Source organism: Balaenoptera musculus, chromosome 1, assembly GCF_009873245.2.
Source record: "Balaenoptera musculus isolate JJ_BM4_2016_0621 chromosome 1, mBalMus1.pri.v3, whole genome shotgun sequence".
NCBI classification, from domain to species: Eukaryota; Metazoa; Chordata; class Mammalia; order Artiodactyla; family Balaenopteridae; genus Balaenoptera; species Balaenoptera musculus.
Window position 1 is genome coordinate 140,189,357 of NC_045785.1, and position 14,382 is coordinate 140,203,738.

The following is a 14,382-nucleotide window of genomic DNA, read 5'->3' on the forward strand; positions in this document are numbered from 1 at the left end:
TTCAGTAGGACTGAAGTGAAGCTGAACTAGTGCTTCTCTCCAGGTGATTCAGATGTGAAACCTTGATGAGAATCATTGCCTATATATGTCAAAACCAATGAATAGTCACCAAGATTGGCTAAACGAATTAGCAGGATACAAAGCCTTAATAAGATTTAAAATAATGTAAAGAAAACATCAGTCTGGATTAGGGAAAATTCATGTAAAATTTTTTTAAAAGAAAGATAAATACTTTTACTTGAAACGGAGAAATACTTTTATTTCATACACATGAAGTATTATGGTCTTGGTAAAATGAAAAAATAGAGACCATTTGTGAGTAGTCTTTAAATAGGCTGCTGCTAGAGTAACTTAAAAAATAATTGAAAACAACTGGTTTTAAAGTAGGCCGACGCTCCCTTCCATACTTTTCCCCAAACCCATAGTCTTTATATAATTAATATGTTAATCTTACTATATGCTTTGTAGTATGATTTTGTCTCGAGGGCCCAGTTTGTTGTTTTGGATTAAGATCATTTATCTGTTCTAGTTGTCTACAAGAGCAGCAAAGTAATATTAGCACTCCACTTAAACATCTATTCTCAATCAGTCATAGATTTGGGACCCATTTTTAGTCCTTGACAACAATTAAAAATTTTTTTTGAACAAATATATAGTCTGTTATCCTAAAGAAATAACGATATCTGACATGTGAGGTAAAGAAAACAATATTTAAAATTTTGTATTTTCATATAAAGCAAAGGTTTTGTTTGTTTTGTCCAGTCTTAACATATTTTTAATGTTGTGGCTTATCAGATATTTTTGTTATCAGAAAGTTGTATATGCCAGAAATGATCACTTTAAAAATAAAGTAGTTTAAAACAATATCTAAGATATTTTAATCTTCCTTTCATTTAGAAAACATTTGAGTACTTTATGTACCTTAGAACTGACCTATAATATACATACATTTGTGTTGGATGTTACAGAGTTCTTGGTAATTTCTGGATAATAGACTTTACATTATAGTACTTCAGTAAGTGAAAAATGCTTATATTATTTTATCAGTATATAGTTTTTAAAGCCTACTTCATTGTTTCCCATGCCTGGTTGTCTACCAGAGTCACTGTAGAACTTCTCAACATATTCATGCTTGAGCCTTTCACATAGAGATGCTCATTTGAAGATCTGGTAAGCCCTATGCACAATTTTTATAAAATAAAAATAATTTTTATAAAACGAAAATAATAATTTTTATAAAACTATTATTAGAGCACATATGCACAACCTTAAAGAGGTTGGGGTTAGCAGATGTAAGCTTTTATATATAGAATGGATAAACAAAGTCCTGTGATATAGCACAGAGATCTATATTCAATATCCTATGATAAACCATAATGGAAAAGAATATAAAAAAGAATGTACATATATGTATAACTGAATCACTTTGCTGTACAGCAGAAATTAACACAACATTGTAAATCAACTATACTTCAATAAAAAATATTGAAAAATAAAATAAAATAACAGAAATTTATTCACTCACAGTTCTGGAAGCTAGAAAGTCTGAAATCCAGGTGTCTGCAGAGTTAGTTCTTTTAGGAGGTTCTGAGGGAGAATCTATTATGACTGTCTCCTAGCTTCTAGTAGCTGCCAGCAGTATTTGTAGTATATCACTCCACTCTCTGCCTTTGTCTTCACATAGGGTAGTGCCCACCCTAATCCGGTATGACCTCATTTTAACTTAACTAATTACAAAGATCCTATTTTAAATAAGGCCACATTCTGAGGTTGTGGGTGAACATGAATTTTGGGGGGACACTGTTCAACCCATACAGCATATGTTTTGATTTTTTATATGGTTATTATTTGAGTACATTTTATATACCTTAATTTTTCTGTTTCATAGATGGCATAAGCATCATTTTAATAGTTTGGTCTTTCATCAGGTGGCTAATTTACTATTAACACTTTTTTTTACTATTGTTGAACATTTAGGTGATTACTAATTGTTACCCAGTTATGAATAATTATTAATATGTGATAGATTTCTAAAATTGGAATTAGCAGAGTAAAGTGTATGAACACTTGTAACATCCAGTTTCAGCAAACTCTAAATCTGATGTCTGATTTTTTTTCTTCATCCTTATGTACGGGAGTACTGTCAGTACTTACATACTGACTTGAATATAAATTGATATTATTACTTCCCTTCCATCTCTTATGGTCTCTTAGAGTGAAACATTATTCACGTAGCTTTTACAGTATTACTTTAGATTAGACCTGTATAGTTGTTGATCGATATCTTTTGCATGAATGGTAGCCTGGACATTCACAAGTCACTGTCTTTTATTTCTAATTTAAATAAGTTAGCATTATGAGAGATGAGTTATAAATATTACCTAATTTTATACATTAGAAATCGAAATACTTGAATTACACTAAATATGCATGTGTACCTATGAGCATCTTTTTCTCTATTTTAGCATGGATGTGTTTCAAAGATTGGGCTCAAATTCAGCTCTGATGTCTTCAAAAATAGCATCATTTGAAGAAGCATTTGTATATCTTCAAAAGTTAATGGAAGCTGTTAAGGATATTCTTGAAGGAATTCAGAGGTAAATACTAACTAATTTTAAAGTTTATTACTTTCATCTTTCTTTTAGGTTTATCAGCTTTTTCAGAGTTGCTGGGAGTCTTCCAGCAAGTTTTATAAACTAATGGCTTTTAGATTTAACTTTTTTCCCTCCCTTGCAAAGAATCCCTATTTCTAATTTGGACCACACAAATGTTTCCACTTTTTTCCTTTCTAGAAAAAAATAGACCAGATTGTAAGCTTCATAAGGAACTTTATTTTCTTTATTGCATAACTATAGCTCCATGAACAGTGCCTGACACATAATGGGCCCTCAGTAATTACTTGTTGAATGAAAAATATGTGTTAAGGTAATTATCACTGCCCTTTAAAAACAAATATATGTTAATGTTTGTTAACATGATTGATTTCATCCAATACAGTCTCACAGTACCACAAACTGGAAAAGTTTGAGAAGCAACGCAGTCTTTTCTTTTTTTTAAGGAACTCCTTTATTTATTTATTTATTTAATTTATTTGTGGCTGTGTTGGGTCTTCATTTCTGTGCGAGGGCTTTCTCTAGTTGCGGCAAGCGGGGGCCACTCTTCATCGCGGTGCGCGGGCCTCTCACTATCGCGGCCTCTCTTGTTGCGGAGCACAGGCTCCAGACGCGCAGGCTCAGTAGTTGTGGCTCACGGGCCTAGTTGCTCCGCGGCATGTGGGATCTTCCCAGACCAGGGCTCGAACCTGTGTCCCCTGCATTGGCAGGCAGATTCTCAACCACTGCGCCACCAGGGAAGCCTGCAACGTAGTTTTATGATGCTTTGAGACTTAATACATACGTGATTATTTTAAATATTTGTGATGTATATAGAAAACATAGTTCCAGAAAGGTATAGAATGGACCATACCACCTGTGTAGCATGAAGTCAGATGTTTTCTTTTGTGGCACTGAAGAAGAATACTAAACTTAATCTTGCAATTTTTTCTGTATATACCAAAGTTGCTTGACCTGAATTAGGCATGCAGCTTGCTGAAAGAAGAATACTGTTCTTTATAAATTAAAAAAACCAAATCAAAACTGATTTGATTTTAGCATGTCAAATCTATTGTTTAGATTTTTAAAACAATAGCAGCTTTTGGTTTTGTTTTCACTTCTCTTTAAGGGTTTTTGGAAACTTCATCTCGTTGTTAATGCACAAAGCATTTGTACCTCTTTTTGGATCACTTGGCTAATATGATTCTTAGAATAAAAAATTACCAAAGCTTTTTGCCACTCTTAAGTTACTAATGAATTGAAGATGTAACAGATCCAAAGACAAGTTAAGTATCATCTCTAAGTGCATGTAGTCTCTTTTTTTATTTAAGGCAATATTAAACAAGAGTAGCTCTATGAAGAAGAAATATTCAGTTCTGATGTTAGCTATGTAAAAGCTGTTGCACATGCTACATTGCATAAAAGCCATGCTTGACACATTACCTTTTCTACAGAAAGTAGGGATATTAGTCTGAATTCAATTACTCAACAAATGTTTATTGAGCACCGCCTGTGCTTGGCATCACGCTAGCTCTGGGGAATCAAAGATAAATGAGATGCAAACTCTGACTCCAGTGAGCTTGTAGAAATAGTGCAAACAATCACATTGAAACAGATAATTGCAATAGAGGGTTATATTTTAATAGGAATACAGGCAGTGGAGCCAGGGAGAGTCTGGGAAAAGATGAGACTGGATCAAGGTTGGAGGGGAATGTCTTATAGGCCGCATAAAGCAGTTTCCACTTTATCCTGTAGGCTAGTATTTCACACATCCAGAGCCGTCAATTATGTGCCTTGACAGAAGTGTTTCTGGTCCAAAAAAATTCGGAAATGTTGCATACTATATTACCCACTCAGAAAATCACTATACATCCATTAATAGCTTTTATAGACTTTGCTGTAGAGAAAGCTTCTTAATTTTAGAAGCTTTAAACATATTGTTCCCTGGACCCCACCCCAGAGATTCTGATGGAATTGGTCTGAGGGTGTGCCTAGCTATCAGGATTTTACAAATTTCTCCAGGTGATTCTAATGTGTAGGCAGTGTTGAGAACCACTAGCCAGTATGCTTAACCAGCTGTTCTCAGAGTGTGGGCACAGAACTAGCCTCATCATCACCACCTGGAACTTGTTAAAAATGCAAATTCTCCAACTCTACCAGACCTCCTGAACCGGAAACTCTCGGGGTAGGGCCTTGCAGTCCGTGTCCTCCAGGTGATTCTGTGCACACTAAAGGCTGAGCACCATGGGCCTAAGTGGTGCTCCGCCCTGGTGGCCAATTATAATCATCTGGGAGCTTAAAAAAAAAAGAGAGAGAACAATGGCTGGGTGCTGCCTTAAACCTATTCAATCTGATTCTCTGGGAGTGGGACCTGGGTGTATGCATTTTTATAAACTCCCCTGGTGAATCTCATGTGGAGTCATGGCTGAGAAGGTATAGCATGTACTGCTTTCATAAACTATATCTAAGGAAGTAAATACTTGAATTTTAAGGCTGATTCAGTTTTGTTAATCTTTCCTGTAAGTGTACATACCTCCAGGAATAAGAAAATGTTAGTCGTCCTGCTACTTTTTATCATGTGACCCGGAGTAAATTGTCTTGAGCCTCAGTCTTCATCTATAAAAGAGGCATAATAATGCCTTCCCAGAGCTTTTCATAAAGTTATTGTGCTTTGAAAGTCAGATGTTGGTATAACTAACCAAACCAGCGATTCTCTGCTTATTTGTTGGGGAAGATAAGAGTTCTAGGTCTTATCCCAGGCTTACTGAAATCACAGTATCTGTAGGTATTTTGTAGAGGAGGGAGATTGTATTTTTAACAGGCTTTCCAAGAGATTTATGTGCGGTTGGTGGGGGACCACAGTTAAAGAAATTAATCCAACCTCCTGTAATAAATATACTAGAACCTCTTGAGTTACCAGCAGAGGGCATTATGATTAAAAAGTTTGCCCGTTTAAGCATTCATTAATCAACAGAAACTACTAAAATTGCAAGTTTTTTTTTAAACCTTCAAACAGTGGACATTTGAAAAAAAATGTAGTAAAAGTTAATGTATATTGTTTTGTCAAGTGAATATGTGGTCTTAAAATCCTTTAAAAAACAGGGTCATGTTAAAGTAAGTTCAGTTAAAAAATTGGAGGTTGGCTGACTATGAGTGGATTTTTAAACGTTGAAAAATACACTCAAATTTGTAGTGACTACAAATTCATTAGTATTTTGGATGCTTACTAAAATGAAATAGTTTCATTTAGTTTTGAGATGCATGCTCAGTGAATATTTGTCAACTCTATTTCTTTTTATTATAGCAGATCATTTATAGTGTTACATTACGAATCAATAATAGATGACCTGTTAACCAGGTCCTTCAGTTAAAGAAGTGAATGAAAATGTGTTTGTTGAACTAAGAGTTCGGGCTTCTAGTTCCAGATCTTTCCCATTGTAGCTGACTTCAGGCATGTCATCTACCCTAAGCTACAGTTTCTTTCTTTAGTAAATGAGAATACTCATGCCTTCTTCACGTGATGTGTATGAAGATACTTTTTAAACTGTAACGTATTTACAAGTGTTAGTCTTTATTTTCTCTTTAAAGCTGATACGTTAAACTTGAAATGTTTAAAAGTGTGTTATTTCAATTTTAATAGGGGTCTAAACATGATTGTCGTAAGTTAAGATTGAAAATATTGATGTAACAGTTATTCACACAGTTATACAATTAGGAGCAGAATACCTAATTTGGTAAAAGTTGAAAATGGGATGGGAATATCGCTGATTTCTATACTTTCTTCACACTTTCTCCTTGGGTAGGAGAGTGAACTTATTTGCTCTTGGTTTAGAGATTGCTTCTCTCTTATCTTTCCTTTTATACATATACAGGATTAATTTGAGCACTTTTGTTAATGGTTTTCTTATCTAAACACTAGCGAACTAGTCAATACTCTTTCCATGTAAACAAAAGTGTTTTAAGATTTATTTTTTAGGGCAGTACAATCTAGTCTCATTTTATACTTTAGTGCACTTATGTCTAGATTGATCAAGTTACTCTCAAGATCACAAAAACCTTTTGCTTAGTATATAAAGATTATACAGCTTCATTTGGAGTGAAAAATTAATCGAAGAGTCATATGGAAAATTCTAAAACTAAGAAAACTTCTACTTGTACATTAATCAAAAAACATTAAATGTCTTGTGCTTAGATTGACATATCTACAAAGTTAACTAAACAGGTCATGTAATCCAAATCTGAGGCATACTATAAATGTGTGCAGCTTCAACCTGAAAGATAATACTCACAATAACAGTGAATGTATGTTTTTGTGTCTGTGAAGTAGATGATGAGCTGCCTGGTTTAGAAGCAGAGGAGAGGAAAGGGGGAGGGTGAGGGTAGGAAATTGCAGTCTGCCTACATTTTAGAATCATGTTTGTGTGTTTCACCTTTCTAAAATAAGGTTGAAATTATTAAAAAGAAAAAAACCCCAAATTGTAGCATTTGAACCCAAAACTATAACTAGACCATGCTTAAGTGTGTATATTCATTTTATCACTTGGTTTAATATGTAAAACTTTGTATTTCTGTGTCAATTTCATGAACTCTAGATTTCCAGCTCAAGTAACCTTGGATGAAGTGGTTAAAATAATGAATGTTTTCTCAATTTCATATTTTGAATCTTATGGGGGGGTTATCAATAACTTGGCACATTTTGTGGGTGAGGGAACTTTTTATATGAAGGGATATCTCAAGTTTAATTACTTAATTAATTTTTATCTCTTAAGCTTAGATGATTTTTTTTCTAGCTGTCATATTTGGTTTGATTGTTTTTAAATATAGACTGAGTGCTAAATGGTGCCTTGGACACAATCATATTCTGGATGGACATTCATTTGTGATCATAGTACATGATTTTGGAAAATGAGACTTCTGCTTGAATTTAGGAAAGGAAGATGATTAATTTTTATCATCTTCAAATGCTTTTAGTAATCTTCAAAACCTTTGTAACCTCTGTTACGTTCCTGTGGCTTTGGTTTGAAATACCTTATAGAGCTGGTTTTCTAAAACAAAACAATTATAATCACGAAACTGGGGATTTTTACATGTGTGTGTGTTATTTACATATATAAATCCTTATTAAGTCTCACAAGAAAGAATTTTCCTTTTACTCTCTTACCCCATTTTAACATAAGAACAAAACATATACTGGTATAACCATACATAATTCCTGGGAAAAGGAATCCTACAATCACAGCAGTTTTTTATATCTACTAATGATTTAGTAGCTTCAAAGAGTGTGGAGTTCGCATTTGAGAGAATATTAACTTAATATTGTATGTTTTGATAGCTGACCTCTTGAGGTTTTAGAAAGGTTATTTAGAAAAGGTCATCCTTCTGTTGACACAAAGATAACACTCTTTAGGCTGTTTTATAGATTAAGTTAATTGTTGAAACAAAAGTTTTTATGAAAGACGTAGAAAATAAAGACCTTAAAATTAGTGGCTTTTCAGCATCTCGACTCATTGCAGTGTGCAAGATGTTCAGCCGTTGATAAAAAATTTTCTTTGTCTAGATTGGAGAGGTTTATCCATGTTTAGGTCTGACCTACTTTCTTTGAGGCTTGGCCTTTCTACCCTTAGATAATTAGACTTCACCTTCCCTCCCCCATTAGGGTTTCCACAGATATCACTGCACCTCTTTATCAGATTTTTCATATACCCCATGTCCTGTATATCAGTCACTATGTTGAGTAAGAGAAAATAATACAACCTTTTATTTTAAAATGAAAAGGTTTAGTTGCTTCACCCTCCATGCTATCATTTTAGACCTTTTTCATAATTTATTTCATAATCAGCTCCCTAAGACTTTGACCACTTTTAGGGCAGGAACTTTGCTTACTTTTCTTCATTTTACTTTTCTATACCTAGATTTATACCTGTATGACGCATAGCAGATGGTTAAAAAAAAAAAAAAGCGGGGGGGGGGGGTGTTGAATGGTTGAATGAGTCTTTTTTTTTTTTTTTTTTTTTTTTGAATGAGTCTTTTATAGTCTATCTGGTGGAGGGCAACTTCTTGTAGGGCTAAATGCTGCTAACAGTACTACATTATGACATTAGATGAATAGGTAATATAGAGGTTCCAAAAAAGATACAGAAGAGAGAAGCGCAAGCTATGAAAGGGTAAAGAATAAGAAAATCAGGAGGAAGGAGAAAGACTGGAACAAAGAGATTGAGGAGGTAAAAAAAGGTATTTATGTCTAGAACAGATGATGGAGCCTCCAGTAATTTGCCCAAATGGCTCTTGTGGTCCCATGTTATCCTTAATTGCTTAATTCTGATCTCTCTATATCAACTATCTAAATTAGGGTTACTAGAAGGAAAGACAAGATGTAATGGAAGTGATTGAGACTTAAGGAATATAAGCAGGCGTTTCTTATATAAGACATATAATATATATAAAATATAGACAGTAAAAGCTTTTTATGGTATCTATATTACAGTTTGATAAGCACAGGTTTAACATAACATTTATATCAAATGTATGTAATACATAGTAAAATTTATATTAAATTAGCTGACAAAATATGTGGCATCCACATATTAATCTGACTGAATTATCCAACACAGCTGATATTTTTTTAACCTTCCTGTTTAATGCTACTGAAGGTAATAGATCACACATGACTTACTTTTTAGAATAACTAGATTTCATTTTATACATTTGAAGCTCTTATCTACGCTTCCTAGCATTTGTAATTCAAGAATAGGAAATAAGGACCTTTATTTTTATCCTAAATGTCAGCGTTGTGAGGACCTTTATTTTCATCCTAAATATCTGCGTTGTGATGCCAGTTATTCCTGCTACCCCTAAAGCATTTCTAAGTGTCGGTGTTCTTTTGTTTTAGTCAGTAAAATCCAGTTTTGGTGATGGAGTTAAATATTTCCCACTTGATCACACCAGAATCAAATAATCAAATATAAATGAAGATTACTTCTTGAAGATAACAAATATTTTACTTTGTTTATAGAGTTGTTTTCATTTAAAATCAATACTTTAAAATTTTCCTTTTGTAGCTGGTTATTTCTTTTTTTTTTTTTAACAGCTAGTTTTTTTAAAATTAATTAATTAATTAATTTATTTATGGCTGTGTTGGGTCTTCGTTTCTGTGCAAGGGCTTTCTCTAGTTGTGGCAAGCGGGGGCCACTCTTCATCGCGGTGCACGGGCCTCTCACTATCGCGGCCTCTCTTGTTGCGGAGCACAGGCTCCAGACGCGCAGGCTCAGTAATTGTGGCTCACGGGCCCAGCTGTTCTGCGGCATGTGGGATCTTCCCAGACCAGGGCTCGAACCCGTGTCCCCTGCGTTGGCAGGCAGATTCTCAACCACTGCGCCACCAGGGAAGCCCTGTAGCTGGTTATTTCTGCCTAATGATTTATTGATCTGATAATTTAACTAAAATTCCCTGCTATCCCTGCTATTAAGTCACCCTAAGAAATGCTAAAACTACCAAACACTACATTTTTCAGAGAAGCAGATGGGATGAATGACTGACTAAATCAGTGGGGTTAGACATCAGTAAAATAAATGAAATGGGGTGGGGGATCAAAGGTGCTCAACAAGGGCTATCATAATAATTTTAACTTAAATAGTAAGTATATAATAAATACATGGATAAAGCCAGATGATCAGTTCTAATTCCTTCTTACAGAGTAGTTGTACAAAAGGTTTAACGTTAGAGTGTACCCTAGACTCTAGGATTTGTCTCATCTATTTTGAGAAATATCTTCTTGTGCCTCTAAAGAACTTTTAACACTGTAGTAGACCAACCATCTGCCCATAGTGAGAAGTGATGCAATCAATGTTCTCAAGGCTGTTTCCAGTAATATAAAAGGTTGAGTCCAACTCAGGACAATGTTTTCTCCCTAGAAGATAACTCAGTAAACATTGATTATACGTCAGAAACCCCTGGAATTATGTTACATTTTGATGGTCCAATCCTTGTCAATAAGGCATAATAAACCTTCAAGAATCAACATATACTTACTATTAGTAATAATGTAACTGGAACTATAAGTTGTAGATTTTCCAATTAATGTTTCTTTTTTTAAATTTTATTTATTTATTTATTTTTGGCTGTGTTGGGTCTTCGCTTCTGTGCGAGGGCTTTCTCTAGTTGTGGCAAACGGGGGCCACTCTTCATCGCGGTGCGCGGGCCTCTCACTATCGCGGCCTCTCTTGTTGCAGAGCACAGGCTCCAGACGCGCAGGCTCAGTAGTTGTGGCTCACGGGCCTAGTTGCTCCGCGGCATGTGGGATCTTCCCAGACCAGGGCTCGAAACCGTGTCCCCTGCGTTAGCAGGCAGATTCTCAACCACTGCGCCACCAGGGAAGCCCCAATTAATGTTTCTTTTTTGCTAACATTAAGATAATGTTTTGACAGCACATAGCTATATATTTTCCCCAACTTGATTGTTGAGCTAAGACAAATAAGTAAAATCATCAAAATTATATTTTTATATTAAAGATAGTTATTTATGCAGATTTTATTTAAACTCTTGATAATGTAGATGAAAAAGTGTGGGTACTTTTGTACAGCATTGGAGTGTAAGGTAGTATAAAGAATGTATCAGTCTTCTTTAAAAGGATTTGCATCCATTTACGAGGGTGACTATCCTAGAAAAAGTGAAATACTCAGACCTTTTGGGGGGTTACTAGATACTGACTCTGAGTTAATACTAATCTCTGGGGACCTAAAATTTCACTGTAGTTGGAGAAATGATCAGGGAAACAGATCTACCTTGATTAATAAGCAGTGACTACTGGTTTGTTTGGAAACTTGGAAAAAACAGAATTTGAGGATTGGTGACAGGAAAGTCTAGAGGAGAGATGTGTGGATGGGCATCTTGTAATGGGCACAGAGTATGAGGGTATTTGTGTCCCATGTGAGTACTCATCAAAGACTACCCACTGCAGTGGAGACTCTCAGTAGTCAAACGGACAAGATCAGCGGTCCTGTGGATGTCAGTCACCCTCTTCCCCTAGCCACCGCAGTGTTTGGTCAGTGAGCTCGTATGCAAAGGGACAATAGCAGCCTGGATAACATGAGCTCAAACGTGGGACTTCCCCTTATGAAGGCTGCTCTGGACGCTACCACTGCTGAGAGCCCGAACTGCCAACAGCTGAGGCAAATGCTAAGCAGTCTATAAGGCACCATTCCCTAGGCTACCATCAAGCCACTAGTGGCAGTGATTCAGACCCCTTCCGTCACGAAGGGGGCAATGATTTGTCCTCACTGGAATAGACACTTCTTTTAAGTATGGAATTAACTTCTGTCACTGCAGTGCTTCTCTAGCAAAAGAAGTACAGCTATGGTTACATGGAATTCGCTGGCTTTATCACGTACTACTAATCTAAGGAACTGGCTTGGTAACACACTGTAGAAGACTTATTTTCCATACCAGCTGTAACCTATGAAGTTAGGGTGCTGTCCTAGATAATGCTGTATATGATGCTGTTTCTTCCTTAGTCAGAATGTAGATCCAAGAATCAAGGGAAACAAGTGGTAATGGTTTCTCCACAATTAAACCAAATAACTCTTCTGTTAACAAGTACTGTTTCAGTCATTGCTGAGTCAGGAAAACAGAAGCCACTCTAGGTATTTCAAACAAAATTTAATATACAAACTTAATTTCAGTGCTATTGGAAGGACTGGAAGAGCAAAGGGGAGAAAGTGGTAATATCTGGAGGGGCAAAAAAGAGGAAGATTTTTAATGGATTTTGAAATTTTCTGTATCTTGGTGCCCTCTGTACCATAGGAGCACAATACTACATGATTACTGTACTTATTTTTAAAAAGTCAACAGTTCCTCTAGATTGCTTGGAAATAGTTGTAAACAATTACAAGAAGTGGATGTGATCCTATAAAATATTTTGTGTGTAGAAGTAGAAACATTCTTCAGTCTAGTGTTCCATTCAGTTAAGGTGTAATTGTTATGCTTCCTTTACATATATAGGCTTAGGACCTAGTGTACAAGCAACCATCTGTTCTCAGACAAAACAAAGAAACTCCAACTTATTTTCAGAACCTTTAATCAGGAATTAATTTTCTTTCATAAATGTGTAAATTTTCAAAGAAGTTACAGAGATTTTATTATAACCTGAGCCAATGCATTTTTCATACCTGTGTGTTTTCAACTTTCTATTGAAAAGTCGCTTAAAATAGAACTCCATGTTCAGAAATTTAACTGCCAGTTCTTCGACTTAGATACTTTTGTGACAGAATGACTGATGTAGGAAGGGGCCATTGTCTATACACCTACTCCTTATGAATTTCTACACTCCACCTCAGGTCTGTGTCTTACCTGGGCTCAGGGGTGATTGGTTCCTGCTGCCACGATCATATCTGTCTACCACCAACAGAGGTACTAATTTCTCTTCTCATGCTGAGATATGGAAAATATTCTCTCTTAGTTCAACTAAGATACCGTAGGACTTTATAGAAGGAACCTTCACTAAAAGGCTAATGAATATATGACTAAGCAAAAGGAAAAAAAATAGACAAAAGCAGTTCAACAATTCCTCGTGCTGAACCAATCAAAAGATTAGCTGCAAAAGAAATTTCATACTTTGCAGTTTATGTAGTTGATGGTTTTTTCCCTTACCTCAGCCCTCATGTTCTGGGTCACCTATTGCTAAATCCCAGAACTTACTGGCTTAAAACAGTAGCAGTCAATTATTTATTTTCTCTAATGGTTCCAGGGCTTGACTGGACACGTGTGGGTAGTTCTCACTTGAGAGCTCTTGTGCGGTTGTGGTCAGATGGTGTCTAGAGTCATCTCAAAGGCTGGCTGATGCTGGCTGTCAGCTAGAACACGAACATGTAGCATCTCCATGTAGCCTGGGCTTCCTCATAGACTGAAGGCTGGTTTCCAAGATCATCCCAAAATAACAGGTGGAAGCTCTATTGCCTGTAATGACATTGCCTCTCTTGACTGAAAGTGTTATTTTGCTTTCATTCTTGATTGATACTTAACTGTGTGTAGATTGTAGGTTGACAGTTATTTTCCCTAGGCACTTTTTAAAAAATATTTATTTATTTATTTGGCTGTGCCGGGTCTTAGTTACGGCACACGGGATCTTTTTAGTTGCGGCATACAGGGTCTAGTTCCCTGACCAAGGATCGAACCCAGGCCCCCTGCATTGGGAGTGTGGAGTCTTAGTCATTGGACCACCAGGGAAGTCCCTCCCTAGACACTTTGAAGATGTAATTTCATTATCTTATATCTTCTTGGAAATGAGTAGTCAGCTGTCAGCATATTGCTTTTTTCTTAGCTGGTAATCTGTCTCTCCCCCCACCCCCATCCCACCCTGGAATGCTTTCAAGATTTTCTTCTGTAACGTTTATGTTTGGTAATTTTATCACAAGATGTCTAGGTATAGGTTATGTTTTATTTATCTTTCTTGAGATGTGGTGTGTTTTCTTCAATCTGAAGACTCATATCTTTAACTCTGGAAATTCTCAATTATTATCTCTTCAATTATTCTCTCCCTCATTCTCTTTAATTCTCTTGTTTCGGAATTCCTATTGCTGACTCTCCTCATTCTGTCAGCCGTATCTCTTGACTCCTTTTTTCTTTTTTCCATCTTTTTTATCCCTCTGTGCTGTATTCTGAATAATTCTTCAAATTTATTTTCTGATTCATTAATTATTTTTACCAATTTTTAATAATTTTATTTAATCATTAAAAATATATAATACCTTCACATTGCTTAAAAATAATTCAATACGTGAAAAAGAATATACAGTGA

The 14,382-nt window shown here is 35.6% G+C and overlaps 1 protein-coding gene across 1 annotated transcript in view; it reads left to right on the forward strand.

Annotated features, from left to right (window-relative positions):
• The window catches only part of SWT1 (SWT1 RNA endoribonuclease homolog), a 101,998-nt gene that overhangs the window by 50,499 nt on the left and 37,117 nt on the right, over positions 1-14,382 (forward strand). Inside the window, 1 exon segment of the mRNA XM_036829500.1 lies at positions 2,466-2,597. Coding sequence (XP_036685395.1) covers positions 2,466-2,597 — 132 coding nt within the window.